Source organism: Alligator mississippiensis, chromosome 1 (assembly GCF_030867095.1).
Source record: "Alligator mississippiensis isolate rAllMis1 chromosome 1, rAllMis1, whole genome shotgun sequence".
In the NCBI taxonomy this organism is placed as follows: Eukaryota; Metazoa; Chordata; order Crocodylia; family Alligatoridae; genus Alligator; species Alligator mississippiensis.
Window position 1 is genome coordinate 172932739 of NC_081824.1, and position 16540 is coordinate 172949278.

The 16540-nt window shown below is 44.6% G+C and overlaps 1 protein-coding gene across 6 annotated transcripts in view; it reads left to right on the forward strand.

Annotated features, from left to right (window-relative positions):
• The window catches only part of DAAM2 (dishevelled associated activator of morphogenesis 2), a 308724-nt gene that overhangs the window by 184680 nt on the left and 107504 nt on the right, over nt 1–16540 (forward strand). For all 6 annotated transcript variants that reach the window (XM_019483066.2, XM_019483067.2, XM_014598043.3 and 3 more), the window contains one exon: nt 14571–14645. In XM_019483066.2, coding sequence (XP_019338611.1) covers nt 14571–14645 — 75 coding nt within the window. The remainder of the gene's footprint in view (nt 1–14570; nt 14646–16540) is intronic.

Sequence of the window (16540 nt, forward strand, 5' to 3'; positions counted from 1 at the left end):
GAACCAGCTTCCAAGGGAAGTGGTGCTGGCTCCTACCTTGGGGGTTTTTAAGAGGAGGCTTGATGATTACCTAGCTGGGGTCATATGAGCCCAGTTTTCTCTCCTGCCCAGGGCAGGGGGTCGGACTAGAAGATCTGCAAGGTCGCTTCCAACCCTACATCTATGAATCTCTCAAGCTTGAGCAACGAGAGTGCAAGCTTGCTTTTGAAAATATTGTTCATAACATGTTAATTTGTGCTGTGCATGTGGCTTGCACTGAAAACAGTGAGGGTTTAGTTGTTAACGTGCTTAGATTTACATACCTTATTTGTAAAGAGAGATAGTTGGGCATGTTACCTTGAAGTCTATAGAAGGCAGAGCAGAGTGACACCTTAAAGACTAACTGGTTCAGAGAAGCATAAGCTTTCATAGGTAACAGTCTAGTTTGCGAAATGCTAAAGTAACTACTCTTAAGAAACCAGTATTTACCCAGTGATTATTCTTTTGTGGTATCAGTTACTGTAGTGTTTTCATGTACTTTTAAGCAAATAACTGAGGGCTATTTGATTCTGTGGTGTAGAAATTTCATGTAAATGCTGATGGCTTATTTTAATGGCAGTTATTGTGTTAGGTCGTCTAGTCTACCCATTCCCAAAAGAGGTTCAAACCCAGAAAACAGGTATTCCGTTTTGCTCCTTGATGATGTATCTAATGCTAATAACCAGTGCTGTAGCAACGAAGTTGGCGCCTGGGGAAAAGCCCACAGTGGCAGCCTGCCCTCACCCTGCACACAGATCTGGGGGAGTATACCTCCCCGTATGCTTGCCTGGGACTGCACGCAGCAGCAGGAGCCACCCTTCCCCTGTCCCTGTGCCCACCCAAATGAGTCGCTCACAGCTCCATCCTGCACGTCGCACCAGCTGGGTAGTGCCTGTTGGCAGCCCTTCGCTTCAGCTCCCGGGGCGGTTGCCCTGCTCACCCCCTCTTGCTACAGCACTGCTGATAACTAATACTTTCACCATGAAATGTCTCACCTTCCAGACAAGTCTCAAATGGATAATTAGGAGCAAAGAATAAATAACAAAAAACAACATCCATCAGGAAATTATTTGGTATAGGAAAGACCTACCAGTTGTGTGTGTTCTGAAGCCTGTTTCAATGCTCATTAATCTTCCAAGACCAGCAAATACCCGAGGCAAAAATGATTAATTTCCTCTCCTTGGAGGCAGTTGTTTTTGAAATCAGAAAAATAAAGAATTGCTTACAGAATCTATTGATTGTATGGAAAAGAAACCAATAACCTGAACTCTGTCTGGGCTTCCTGTTTTTGGAAGTTTCTCTTACTGATTTTTCACTAAAATTAAATTTATAATAAAGTAGCAACTAGGGGCCAAAATCTTGTGTGAAGCTCTTTTCAGTCATGCAGTAAAAGATGGTTTATGTCCCAAATACTTTCAAATGGTCAAGGGAAAGAAACGTTTGGAGAATTATCCACCTTTTACAGAGACGGAGTGGCTGCAAAAAGGAACTGAGTAACATGCCAGAGGTTTAAGAAAAAGCCACAACAGAGGCCAGATCCTTTTGAGTACCAATTTTATCTCTTAACTGCAAGGCCACATTTCATGCTCTGTGAGCTCTCCTTTTCAGCAACTCTCAGCCGGTCCACTGATTCAGATGGTCAATGGTGGGAGCTGCAAGAATTGGGCTGAGTGGAGATGGAGTGCAGCAGGCCACTAGGCACTCTGCCAAGTGTCCCCAGAGGAAGGTAGCCAGGAAGGGCTCCAGTGGAAAGCGGACTGAAGGGTGAAATGAGACTCCTTTGCAAAGGAGCTTCCTCCAGTTAAGTAAGAGTTTGTACAAGGGGGAAGTGAGGTCTTTGGAACTTTTCATTAGCTAGTTCTGTAAGCGTCTATTCCCACACGGGTGGGTAGCTTGTTGTGCCCAGAAAAGAGCGGGTGAAGTCTGATTCCCATCATCAAGTCAGCAGACAGAGTCACTGCTGTGAACCTTGTGGGGAAGGGGCTCTCCAGTTTGGGAAAGAAAATAAATGGTGGTTCACTAGAAATAAGCAGAACAGCGCAGAAAAGGAAACTTCCAGTGCAAGCATGTGGCAGCAGGGAGGGTGATTTTCACGGGCTTGGCTCCTCCGGTGGCTTTGCCCCAAGCCGCTGAAAGGATGCCAAGAAAGAGGAGAAAAAGAATTTCTTTTTTTTTTTTTTTTTTTATTCTATTCTCAGCCAAAATGACACAAATACCAGCTATTTAGGTAAACAACTGAAAATGATGCTGCTGGAAAGGAACAGGCTGAGCTGAGGGCAGTGAGCCTAAGGAGTGGGGAACAAATCCAGATGTGTGTATCCATGCCACCTGGCAAGTAAAGTAGGGTCAGTGCTGGCCTGGAGACTTCTGAGCAGCGGTGGAGTGCAGCAGGCAACTAAAGTGGTGTTGACAGTGAAGAAACTGGGGGAAGGGGAAGAGGCATAGCCCAGTGTTTCTATTGCCTCAGAAGTGAGATTTACCTTAGGGTGGCAGCTTCCCTTCCTTTGCACCTAGCACTTTCCTGGGCTGGCAGATGGAAGTCGGTAGGAGAGACCACTGCCACTGAACTCCCTGCTCCTCACTTACTATAGCATGTTTTTGACAGGATTTGGGCCTTGGAGGAAGGAAAAACTCAGTCTCCCATCCCCATGCAAGTCAAGTAGAGGAGTTAGTTTTGATGGTCCTCCTGCTGCCTCCTGAAGACTCTGTGCCTAGAGCTAGCATAAATGTACTTGCAAGCGTTAAAGTGCGGTGCTCTTTCCATCCACTGGAATTAATTGATTTAGTAAGAAATTTGGGGGCAGGGAAGCTGGGACTTTGGCCACATCCATTACTTTATTAGGGGGTTCAAAGCAGCTGAGTGTGAATCGATTTATTCAGTGCCATATGATCAGGGTACAAGAATGGCATTAAATGGGGGCCCAGAGTTGAGCCAGGAAGACAGGAGGGCCACCTACTAAAATATTTCAGCTAAAATATTTGAAAAACCTGATGAGACAATGAAGGAGATGGGGATGTGGCCTAGGGTAATGGCCTATTTGAGCCTGGCAGGTAGACTTTGTCCTTGTGCTTAAAGGAAGTTGGGCATATTTTTTTTTCAAGCTGTGGCTGTAGTTATTTATTTGATTGGACTAAAACACAGGGAGAAGCCCTCCCGTCACAATGTTGTTCCCATAAGTCAGTGGCTCGTGCTGGCAGTATCCCCAGTGGATGGTAAGGGCTATATGTTTGGACAGGGACAAGCAAACTTGCACGCTCTATAAATAATAAGAAGAGGCTGATGCAGTCACCCTTGCCAGCAGCCTTACATCTGTCTGCAGTGATGATGGTGATGATGATAAAGAGCCAAAGAAAGGCAAGGGGAATGGAACATGAGGGAATTTTTAAAACTAAAAATGTACTGTGCAGGCTTGTTATAATTTAAAGTTCCCCCAAAATGGGATCCTATCCAGGAACCTATGGAAAGGTCTGTGCCAGATTCAGTTATTGTAAAGCTTAATCTTGTTTTAAACTTTTATACACTACAATTATACAGTTTATTTAAACTGGACTTTGAGACTTCTGAGTGTGCCTACTTTTTTTTTAAAGTCATTGTCTTCACATGACACAGAAATAAACCTCAAGGCTCATTCTCTTTCAGGTCTGGATTGCTTGCCCATTTCTCATGAAAGAGGGGAAGATTGTAGTATTCAGTTGGCTTTACCTGAAAAGTGACCACAATACACAGAGGCCTGAAACTCTACTTATTTAAACAGATGTCAGTTAGGAGCACTTCCTCCAAGGATGGTGCGTTGGGACGCAAGATCGGCATCGGGCCTGCTGTGTGTGCGTGTAATATTAAAAATGTATAACCCCCTCTGCTTTGGGCACATACATAGCGGAAAATGTGATGGTTAGAATGCTAAGAAGTAATACAAACAGTACTACTTGCTGCAGTTTTATGTGCGAGCTTCTAGTGTATTGTGTGGAAAACCATCTTTTGGAAAAAAGTTTTAGCGCAGTGTGTCATCTGCTGAGATCTCTGGACTCTCGAGAGGTTGGGTGACTGTTCCTCCCTCCACCGTGGGAAGGTTCCTATGAGGGAAACTTCAGGGAAGAGATGAATGCTTGTTCTTTTTATTGCTCTTTGTAAGTTAGTTAATCCAGTGATTTGCTGGCTTGGGACTCAAAGCCTAGGTTGTGTTCCTCCCTGTGTGGCTGACCAGTTGTATAACCTCAGGTGGACCCTTGCCCTGTGGCTGTGCTTCTGTTTTTTCCCCTCAACACCTAAGTAGACAGTGAGCTCTTTGGAGCCGAGACTGTCTCTCCCTGTGTTTCGGTACAGGGCCCAAGACAATGTGGTGTCAGTTGGGGCTGCTAAGCATTACAGTAACGCAATTAATAATGGCATGCCCACTGTTGAAATCTGAATTGACACATCACTTAGCAGCCACAGTCAGAGACAGTTTATTAGGCCAATTTGACCAGTGGTTTGCTATTGCGTAGAAGGAAGTGAGATGCCAGACTAGTTGAAAGAGTTGTTGATTTGTTTAAAGATATCCCTGTTTCATACTCTAGTAACTGGCTAGTCTATGTGTGTGTATGATCACCCTCTACTGGATGGAAGTGGAATATCCCAGGTAAGCCTTAAATCTGCTAATAAGTGGATGGTCTTCTTTGAATCAAATTATGCAGTAGGCTGTTTTTAGAGCTGAAGGGTTGATTGCTATCTGCACACCAATGGTCTGGTTCCATGGTGGGTAGGGGGAGCACTTATTCGTTTTTTTTGCTCTAGAGGAATTGTACTGAAAGGGCTGGGTATGACTCATGCACAAACCCCTGAGAATTCTTAAGTGCTAGTCGCACAGTATGAGAAATGGTGCAGTGACCACATCTGCGTAGTGAATGGCTGAGTCCTTATGGTTTGTCCTGTTTCAAAATTAGCATCCCTTGGGACTTGGTTCATTTTCCTGAACATGAGCTGTCTGAAAAATCCTAGATTTATTTTAGCTTTAGAGATTTATATTTCCTCTTGTAACAGATTAAACATTTAATCACTTAATCAAAGTGTTCTGCTAGGTCAGCTTCTATTATTGATGCAGTTTCTTCCACTATGAATTGTGAACTAGCCAACTAGACTAAGTACTTTTAATAGCTGAGAATTTCTGTTGGGAATGAGACATTTTCTAAAAGTTATGTGAAAATGCTGAACATTTAGGGAATCAGTCACAGAAAAAAGGGGAATGCTCTGCTGGATAAAAAGGCAGGATGTGGGTATCTGATACAGATTCTATATCTGCCTCTTGTATAGATTTCCTGTGTGAATTTGGGGTGTATTGCTTAATCTCACTGCCTTATTTCCCCATCTATAGTGACCCTGGTTAGAAAAGTATGTAAGGCTCTTATACTGGGCAGCTGCATTGTTGTGACAGTGGTTCTAAGTGGCCAGTGGAATCTGAAGGGGAAGGGATGGGGGGGACAGGACCAAATGGCAGTGGGGTGTCAAAGGTGTGCTGATGTGGCATATGGGTAAGTATCTGCTTCAGTCTGAGGCCGCTGTGTGATCTACTTAACTGACTAGAATAGAAATCTGAATTTCAGCTGCCACCTTTGTGCGACATTTTTGTGTCTTTGCAAACTGGTTCCCTTTATGTCAATGGGAATTTAGCATGTGGAACAAAGCTGTGGTGCCTTCTGTGCAAAAGGTGCACAACCCATGCTTGACAAAATAAAGTATTTTCCCCATCTCTTGCTGCTTTAAGTAATGCTTATGAATGAGGTGAACTGGCTCCACTTTTAAACAGGCAATTTTAAGAGAGAAGAAGTTTCTGGCGGGTCAGTTTAACCTCTCTACATGCTTCCCATCAATGGATGGATGGATGGATGGATGGATGGATGGATTTATTTGTATGTGCAGCTGTTTAAGTAGTTAAGTGGTTATATGATGCTGTTGGCCCAATGTACACATGCCCTGTTTCTCAGAGGTGCTGACTATCTGTAGTTCCTGGGGAGCTGGGAGTACCCAGCACCTCTTCAGAAAACTAGGTTCTTATTAGAGGAAATAAGAGAAACCATTATAAGGTCTCTGGACTGGGTCTCAAAAGGTCAGGTCCTACTTTTATCTTTGTCCTTGATTTCCTGGGTGCTCTTGGATTTGTTACTTCCCTTTATTCTTGCCTATAGGTTCCCCTTTTGTAATATGGGCATAATATTTCCCTACTTTATCAAGCTATTATGCAGATATATCCACTAGTGCTTGTGAAGGTCCCAGTTGCTGAGAGGATGTTGCAGGAAAGCCCCTTACCTTGTTTTAACTGTGATTGGTACGGGTGTCCAATGCCAGACTGACAGCCCTAAAGACTAAAGTCTAATCTATGAGCACAGTATTTGCATTTTCACAGACCTGCATTTTGGCATATTGGCTTCTAATCTACCCAGGAGAGCACCCAAACCCAGAGCAAACTCTCCAGTGCCTGAAGAAGGGTGTTTGTGCCTGAAATTTGTGCTCGACTTTGTGCCTGAAAGCTTGCATAGACATCCAACTATTTAATTAATCTGATAAAAGATATCACATTTACCCAAAGAACCTTATCAGCATAGGCAGTAGCTGTTTAAGCTTAACTCATGCTTCTTCCCATATAATTCAGCTGTGATCTTAAATAAACACCTGTCAGATGAGCAAAGACTTTAGTCTTTACGGCTTTCTCAGGTTTTGGTATCCTGCCTACCTACATAGAACCAATTGCCGTAGAGCTGGGGTGCCTTTCTGGAAAGCTGAGGCATAATGTGGGGGGAAAAAATGCTACCATGGGCAACCATCTCTCATTCATCCTGTCCCCTTCCTCTCCTGCCTTTTCCATTGCAGGTGCGGGTACGGAGCAGGAAGCTGAGAAGTCTCTGGGAGTGCAGGGTGTTCTGGGAATTACAGTTTTCTAGACTGGCAGTGGAGTTTCCTCCTGGAGGCAGGGAGCAGGCTTTCTTCCCATTTTTTACCATTGAAGCCCATTCAGAAGGGGGTAAAAGTCCAGAAGGGGGTAAAAAGGTGACTTCAACAACAAAAAATGAGGGTCAGTTTTCCCCCCAGCAGCAGCTGCAAACCCTAATGCTGCTCTACAAAACTATGATTCTCAGAACGTCTTTTGCTCTATGACACATGGTATCTAGGCTGGCAATATAAGCAAGCAGGTGGCAGGTAGCAGAGGCCAACAGGACCCCTGTGGGGTGGGAAGGAACTATCTCCCTTTCTGGCTCCCCTCGCTTTAGATGGGGTCTGCAGGTGTGCCTCTCCTTGTCTACTCCAGGTTATACCACTGCTGGAAAGGACCGCCAACAAGGGAGATGATATCCAGTTTGGGCTGATGCCTCTTCCGGTAATAATTTCTGTTTTCTGGACCCCTGTGCCACTAGGAGATGAGACCACCAAGTCTCTGTGTTCCAGTGAGAACAGCTGTCCCTTGAAAACAGGATACTGGATTGATTCCCGAAGAGTCCCCTAAAACAGTTGAAGGATCAAACAAGCTGTGGATCAAATTTTGTTGGTTTGATGTTTGCATTGCTTCAAATTGTCCAAATATTTGACATATTCCATCAAGTCCTATTTTAGATTAAGTCAGTTAACTCAAAAGTCCCAGTTTCTGTCATGGGTTGGAGCCAATCAAGTTAGTGCCAAAGCCTATACAATACCTTGACTATGTTGCAGCTTGTATGGTATCAGAACCCTGTTTTCACAGTGGTTACATAGCTGTTGCTCTGGTGAAGAATGATATGGCTGCTTACAAAGCTCTCAGACTGACGTCTTTTTTTAATGTAATATTTATACTATTCAGGGAGCTAAAGGCAGGCTTTGCTTTAATGGATTCCTTCAGCTGATGTTTTGCTTCGTACAGATGGGTAATTGTTTCAAGCTATTGACGCCTGTGTGGCTTTGGATAGAAGGACCTCCTTTTTTTCTTTCTATGTCTACTGAAGCAAGAGAAGAATCTTGTCATCATCATCATCAAGCTGCCTCTCAGCAACTTTCACTGAAGGGTTTTCTTAGAGGTTCAGAGCACTGAAGAACTTAAAAAAATTGCGTTCAGTTTTTGGCAGCTCATTTACTGTCTGCAAGGAAACACACAGTGCTATGATTGCTTACCAAGAACATTCACATCATCTGGGTAATGAAACACTTTCCCCAGGGTCTACAATTGCAATATGTTATGTTACTGCACCAGAGTGATGGAAATCACAGCGCAATAACTGGGTTTCTCACTTCAGAATCTGATGTTCTGAAAATCTTCTCCAGGTTCAGGGCTAAAAATAACAGTTGGATAACCAATGTTTAGGTTGTTTGGCTTTAAAATCTAAGCACTTATTCAGACCTCTTGGGTTTTTAAAAGTAGGTTTTGCAAGAGCTGGGTTTCTGGCAATTCATTCTGGACATATAGACCCCGATTTTGAAGTTCTTCCTCATGTTTATTCTGAACTGAAGCTAGACAGCCATTGATTCCAATGAGAATTTTTCTGAATAATGCCTAAGCAACACTGTCTGGATTAAGCCCATAAAGAGCACAGTATTTTGGAGCTTTTCTTTCTGTATGATTTTACAGTATTTGGGTTTTTATTTGGACCAGAAGAAAATAAAATAAGATGTTTTTGAAACTCAAAAAATATTCAGGTTCAATTTGAATTTGACTTTTAAGGAAAGGTTCAGATTTGTTTTGAAAATGGTTATTGCCCAGTCCCATCTAAATAGTAGCAGGATTTTCATAGACATTAGGGCTGGGAGGGACCTCGGAAGATCATTGAGTCCAGCCCCCTGCCCCAAGGGCAGGAAGTCACCTGGGGTCATAGGATCCCAGCAAGATAAGCATCCAGTTTCATCTTGAAGGTGTTCAATGAAGGCGCTTGAACAACCTCCGGTGGCAGGCTGTTCCAGACCTTGGGGGCTCAGACAGTAAAGAAATTCTTCCTTATGTCCAGCCTGAAACGGTCTTGTAGTAGTTTATAACCATTCGACCTCATCATCCCTTGGGGCGCTCTGGTGAACAAACGTTCCCCCAGATACTGGTGGTCACCCCTGACAAACTTGTAGGTGGCCATCAGATCACCCCTGAGCCTGCGCTTTTCCAGGCTAAAGAGCCCCAGGGCTCTCAGCCTGTCATTGTAGGGTCTGCTTCCCTGACCTCTGATCATGCGCGTGGCTCTTCTCTGGACTCTCTCAAGCTTCTCCACATCCTTATTGAATTGTGGAGCCCAAAACTGGATGCAGTACTCCAGCTGCGGCCTCACTAAGGCCGAGTACAGGGGGAGAATGATGTCCCGGGATTTGCTTGAGAAGCATCTATGGATGCAAGCCAGCATTTTGGTCGCTTTACTAGCCGCAGCATTGCACTGCAGGCTCATGTTCATCTTGTGGTCAATGATGACCCCCAAGTCTCTTTCTTCCATAGTGCTAGCCAACATAGCACTGCCGAGCCTATAAGGATGCTGCGGGTTTTTTTTCCCAAGGTGGAGAACCTTGCATTTATCAGCGTTGAACACCATCAGATTCTTGTCCGCCCACTTGCTGAGCCTGTCCAGGTCAGCCTGGATCATGTGCCTGTCTTCTGGTGTGGATGCTTTGCCCCAAAGTTTGGTGTCATCTGCGAACTTGGCCAGTCCGCTTCTGACTCCAGTGTCCACATCATTAATGAAGATGTTGAACAGTATGGGTCCAAGGGCAGAGCCTTGGGGGACCCCACTGGTCACAGGACACCACGATGAGTGACTTCCATCAATTACTACCCTCTGGGTCCGACCCCGGAGCCAGTTTTCCAGCCAGTGGATCGTGAAGGACCCAAGGCGACAATTGGCCAGTTTCTCCAAGAGGTGATCATGGGAAACCAGATCAAACGCTTTTTTGAAGTCAAGTTATACAACATCAATCTCTTCTCCCTTGTCCAGGTGATAGGTCACCTGGTCGTAGAAGAAAATGAGATTGGTCAAGCAAGACCTACCCGCAACAAACCCATGCTGGCTATCCCTTAAGATGTTGGCGTTGGCCAGTCCATTAAGGATGGCCTCCTTAATAAACTTTTCTAAGATCTTCCCCGGGATAGACGTCAGGCTGATGGGCCTATAGTTAGCCGGATCCACTTTCCTCCCTTTCTTGAAGATAGGCACCACATTGGCCTTCTTCCAGTCTTTGGGCACTACACCAGAGCGCCAAGAGTTTTCAAAGATCTGCGCTAGAGGCTGGCTATGATGCTTGCCAGCTCCTTGAGTACCCTGGGGTGAAGATTGTCAGGGCCGGCTGACTTGAAGGTATCCAGCTTCTCAAGATGTTCCTTCACGAAGTCAGCATTAATGGAGGGCAGGGGATCACCCTCACCCGGACTTCCCGGCCCTGTAGCGGGCACGGGCGTCCCATGGGGCTGATGAAAGACCGACGCAAAGTACCTATTTAATAGGTTGGCTTTTTCCTGGGCGTCAGTTGTCAGTTGCCCCATCTGGTTCAGCAGGGGTCCAACGTTGCCCCTGCTTTTCCTCCGGCTCCCCACATATCTGAAAAAGGACTTTTTATTGTCCTTGATGCTCAAAGCTAGCTGGAGTTCAGTTGCAGCCTTGGCTTTCCTGGTCTGCTCCCTACAGGACCGGACCAGTGCAGAATAATCTTCCTTGGAGGTGACTCCCATCCTTTGTAGGCCTTTCTTTTAAGCCTCAGGAGGTCTGCTAGGTCCCTGGAGAGCCAGGGGGGCTGCTGTGCCTTCTTGCTGCCTTTCCTCCGAGATGGAATAGACTTAGCTTGTGCATTGAGGATCGCTCCCTTGAGGAGCAACCACTCTTCTTGAACTCCCCTCTCCCTGTGGTCACAGTCCCTTAGGGCCTCACTGACAAGCCTCCTGAGCTTGTCAAAGTCGGCTTTCCTGAAGTCAAGGACTTCCGTGTTGTTGACCGACTTGCCAGCTTTTCAGCCGATGGTGAAGGTGATCAGCTCGTGGTCGCTGTCACCCAGCTTCCCATCGATCACTAGGTCGCCGACTAGGTCATCCCCAGTAGCCAGCACCAGGTCGAGCAACGCTTTGCCTCTAGTTGGCCCATAGACTTCTTGAGTCAGGTAGAGGTCATCCATGCATGAGAGGAAGCTCTGCGACTGCTCAGATTTTGCTGAGCGATCCTCCCATGAGATGTCCGGGTAATTGAAGTCACCCATGACAACCATGGTCCTGGAGCAAGCTGCCTCAGCCAGTTCCTGGGCAAACTCCTGGTCAAGCTCAGGACTTTGGGTGGGAGGTCTGTAATAGACTCCCACCATTGTGTCCCCTGTGCCGTGTTGCCCATGGATTTTAACCCAGAGGGTCTCCAGCCATCCACCCTGGTCGCCAATATTGGCTTGCAGGGACGCGTAGCTTTCCTTGACATAGAGAGCTACACCCCCGCCCCTTTTCTTTACACGATCCCTCCTGTACAGGGCATAGCCATCTATACCCGTGGTCCAGTCATGGGTGGAGTCCCATTAGGTCTCCGTGATCCCTATGACATCGTAATTGTTTGCACTGAGCAGGAGGATGAGCTTCTCCTGCTTATTCCCCAAGCTCCTGGCATTAGTGTAGAGGCAGGCAAGTGCCCCCTGGGGGGCTCCTTCCTTGCCCACAGATTTTACCAGGGCTGGGGCCGGGGTGGGCTCCCTTGAGTGCTGTGATCAGCTGGCTTTGCAAGGATGGTCATAGCCAAAGGATTAAGCATTATGGGACTCTTACAGGACGACAATGGATGATGGCCACAGAAGGATGCAAGAGGGCAAGTGCCCAATCACAAGACAAAATGTAGGTGTGGCCTTCGCTAATTCAGTGTCGGTGTCCTGGTATCACCTCCAAAGTGTTTGTTTTCAGATGTCTGAGTGTTGATCATAACAATCATGACAAGTCTTAGCCTTCATATCTGCACCAGGTATCGATGAAGAAAAGAATTTTTCGTGGTATCCTAGCTCTTTTGATTTATCTTTTTATGAATTTTAGGGGGTTTAAATTTTTTATTTGAAGGAGGGATCCAGGCAGCTCTTAGCCCAGGTTCAGCAACTGGGCAAAGAAGATGCCAGGAACATAGGTGAATACATGGGTTTTCCAGACTTAATGTCACATGTGTCCAGTAAACAATCTTAGCTCTCGATCACTTGCTTTCCACATTTCTACATACAAGAAGTTTCCATAAGGCAAATCAGCATCCCTTCTACTGCACATTGGTCCCTTGGCTGGATGTCCCTTGGCAAATAGGGTGCTATATAATGTTATGTGCCCTGTGAAATGACCTTTATTCAACATGCTCTATATTATCCCTTTCTTTCTTGTCTAGCTCTGGGCATGATAAGATTATCTTCTAAAAATAACAGTGTATTTATCAAGTGTGTGATTTTGTTTTGCTTTTCCCTCAACAAGGTCATATTTTGATTAATGCACAGGAAGTTAAGGCCTGCTTTGTTAAAAACTAATTGTCAGTGGCGTTGTTGTCACTTAACATCTAATGGAAGAAAAGTGTTAAAAGGCTCTCAGCAACAAAACAGGATGTCAAAATCTAGTTGGTTATTGGTAGTGGCTTATGTAGCTCTGGAGTCTGTTGGTAAGTGTGGATCTGGCTCTACCAGCTCATTGCTATAATTAGTGCATAGGGGAGAAGGAAAGCAGAGAAATTTTCCAACTTGTATTGGGGAAAAAGAGTCTGTATTCCTACATACACCAGTTAAATGGAAGTGGCATTTACGGGATAAATTGGAGAACCATTGGAAAAATCTGGTACTCTTTACCATTTTGACAGCTTACTTTTCTGCAGGTGGATGTGTGAGCAAATGTCATTCCCCTCCTCCCCCCCCAAATCTCTAAATAGGTATTTTAACCACGTGTGTGTGTGTGTGTGTGTGTGTGTGTGTGTGTGTGTGTGTGTGTCTACTTCTGCCCTCTTTTGGTCAGAAATAAAACAGTTGTTTCTGCCATTGCCAATGTAGTATGAACAGCCAATGTAGATTCTCCTCTGGTTCACATGTTTCACACCATTAAGTGGAACATCTGCTTACATACCCCTACCCATTCTTATTTACCGAATCCAAACCTGGAAACATGCCAGTGTGGCTGCCCTGATGCCTCCCTCTGCAGTTACTCTTGAGACCTTGGTCTGTGGTGTGCTTGAGGAAGGCCACTGAGAACATTTCTAGCAAAGTGGCTTCACTGAAACAGTTCTAGGTTTGGGGCATGTGCCGAGGAGCAGGTAGGAGAGCTTGGAGGCCTCTTGGTTGGGGCACCCCCCAGCCCCCCTGGTAATAAGCATACTCTGTGGTTTGGGGGCTAAAGGATCTGAGTTCAGTCCCTCTTGTTGCTATGAGTTCAAAATTTGAAGGTGTATAATACCATGGATTTATTACAATGTTTGTTATTGTTTAACCTGAAAGGAACTGGGCAAGTGATAAGCAGCTGCTGAGGCTGGGCCAACTTGTGGACATGTAGAACTATTTTTAAATAACATAGGTATGTTAACAGTGTTGAAAATGTTGATGTATTCTGATAAAGATCTGGCTATTTAATGTTAATTTGTGTATCTTCCATAAGCTGAGCTAATTGATGTGAATAAATGTTTAGATATTGGGATGATAATCTTCTTGTCTGTCTCACCAGTATCCCTCCCTCCATCTTTAATGCAACTCCAGGCATCCAGATTGCCTACCAGACAATAAACATACCTTTAATTTCTGGGGGGGGGGGTTCAGTGAGGGATTAGTTTCTTAGTAACCCAGACTAATTTTTTTTCTTGACTGGTACCTATTATATCTGTCCATATGCCCTTCACAAAATAAAGTAAAATATCTAAAAAAGTGAAACTTCTTTTAAATGACTACCCAAAGAACCAGCCAATATTGGTTGCCAAGTAGAGGTAGGATGTTAACTAAAGACTGTGGTTCACTGAACTAGAAAATGCACAGGGAGATTTTATTATGATTCATAGGATGGATGTTGGAGAGAAGGTTAACACAGGTTTCACTGTAGCTCACAGGCTGCTGTTCTGTTCCTCAGCAGGCTTTCAGGTGGTGTTCAACTTCCACTGTTTATCAGATCACCAGCGAAGCAGTCATTTGACCTGTTTGCAAATTCTGTGGCTTGTATTTTTTTTCTGTGGCAAACATATTCACACTACTTTTTTAGTGAATTTCTTTGCCTCGTTAGCAGAAGTAAGGCAAAATATTTAAAAAACAATCCACAAATTGTAAAACTCAGAAAACATAACTGTTATGCCTGAACTTTCTTTTCAATAGGAGTTTTTCCAGCATATTGTAAGGAGTGGAGGTTTGCCATTCAGGTACACATGGATAACCTTGCCTCCATCAGTTTCTTAATGCTGCTTTCAGGAAGCCTTGCTAAAGCATGATCATTCCTTCTCTGCCACCACAGTGACAGCTCCAGCTTTATATCTTCAGAAAAAGTTTGTAATAAATGCCCTAAACCTATGTGCCTTATATAGAAGTGGGCTGGAGACAGCACAGTGAAGAATCACAGATAGTACCACCTTTATGAGAGAGATTCCTCCGTTTAAATGCTCTACATATAACCTTGTTTAATTTTCTGTTTCAGGAACAGGAAGACCCTAATAAACTTGCTACCAGCTGGCCAGATTACTACATTGATCGCATCAACTCCATGGCTGCAGTAAGTTACCTCTCCTGCACAGAAGGAAAGATTTTTCTAAGAGTACACTCTGTCTGGGAAAGAGTCCTTGGAGGAAAGTGGTGTGAGCTCAATAGCTTGACTCGTTAACCTGACTCAGGGGCCTGATCTGGTGCATGGGGCCAACATGGCTGTGCCCTAGTCCCATGTGCCACATTTGGCCCCATTGCCAGCCCCACATGCAGGACCATGTTATATAGTTTGCAGGGCTTGTAAATTTGGTGAAAAGGGAGTGGTGGCAATGTTAATTGTGGCTGCTCCTTTGCTGCCAAATTTCTGAACCTGTGCGGAAGTCCATGAGCTGGATGACATGGTTCTGCAGGCTGGACCTGGTTCATAAGGCAGAGGTTGAGTACCACTGGATTACGTGACAAAATAGGCCTTTTTCTAGCTCTTATTTTTATGATTCAGAGTTATTAAGAAGAAGAAATCAGATGTTTTTACTAGAAACTCGAAACACTAGTAACGAGATGAGATTGTAGCACTGTGGCTTGGATCTTGCACATCACCAGTGGTTTTCTATTATACTCACTCATATGTACAAATATATGTGCTTTTTGCCTCCTTCATGCTCTTTTTAAGCCACATATAAAGAAGATCATAATAGGTTTAAAAATAAATCAAATGTAAATCCAAATACTTAAACATGTAATAAAATTTGTCCCCAATTTTGAGTTTAACTCAGCCACAACTCGCACAGCACTTGAACGGGAGGGGCAAAATCAGCTGCTTGCCACCTTTGTGCTCTCCTGATCCTAAAACCAGCTTGGGTCCCAGCGCAATTTAGAAACCTTTGGATTGCTCTCAGTTATGCCAGTTGGTGATGGTCCTCAAAGGATCATTATACCAAAGGGGCTTGGTGGAACACAGAAAACCTTCAGTCACATCTCTTATGTCAGAGGTCTTTGGGAAGTGAGATTACAGAGATGGCTTTCAATCTCTGTCCTACCCCTGGTGTCTTAGGCTGAAGAAGTGCACACTGAATTGTGTCTGGCTCAGAAATAGCTTTCACTTGTGTGGAATCACTTGCAGGCTGGTTCTCTCCTTAGTATGAGTGGGCATGTGTAGACAAAACGGGGGCCCTAAATTGAAGCGGTGGGTTTTAAAAAACACCACTTCAATTTAGGGCTGATTAAATCCCCGTGTCATGCACACACCCCACTGATTTACCTGCCTCTTCGGTGAGGAGGGGAGGGGAAGCTGCCATTCTTGGGCGGAACTGCTTTCCCAGGCTGCTTGCAGGCTGCCTGCAGACCTGTGAAGCTGCATGGAGCCCAGTGCTTCGCTCCTCGGCTGTAGGGGCAGCAAACTAAAACTCGTCAAAAGAGTTTTAGTTTGTTGTGCCCCAAGTAATTTAAAGCGCATTACATCACCGAATTTCCTACAGCAGCTGGAATTAACGCGCAATATGCCGCTGAGGCATGGAAACACCAACACCATTAACGCGGTTCAAAATCATTTAGCCCACTTTAAAGTGTCATGCAAACATGCCTCTCGTTTCAGCTACACACGACCAGTGACAGTAGGAGAATTAGACCCTTAAAAGAGGAGATAGGATGATAGTGCTATAAAGGAGATGAGCCAGGAGGTCCTATTTATTCTTCCTTATAATAAAAGGACAAGTTGATAGTCAGAAAAACCGAAAAGCAACAAATGGAAATACTTTTTTTAAAACTACATTATTAACCTATGAAAAGCAATGGTTTTGTAGGTGATACCTTTTATTGGACCAATTGCCTGGTTGGGACAGGCTGTCTCTTTCTCTGGGGTAGACTTTAACAAGCTTTTGGATGCAATCCATTAGTTTTCGTTTTTCACATTTACAATTGTATCTAAGTAATGTTCCAGCCATGTTGTTGGTCCAAAAAAAGATATCA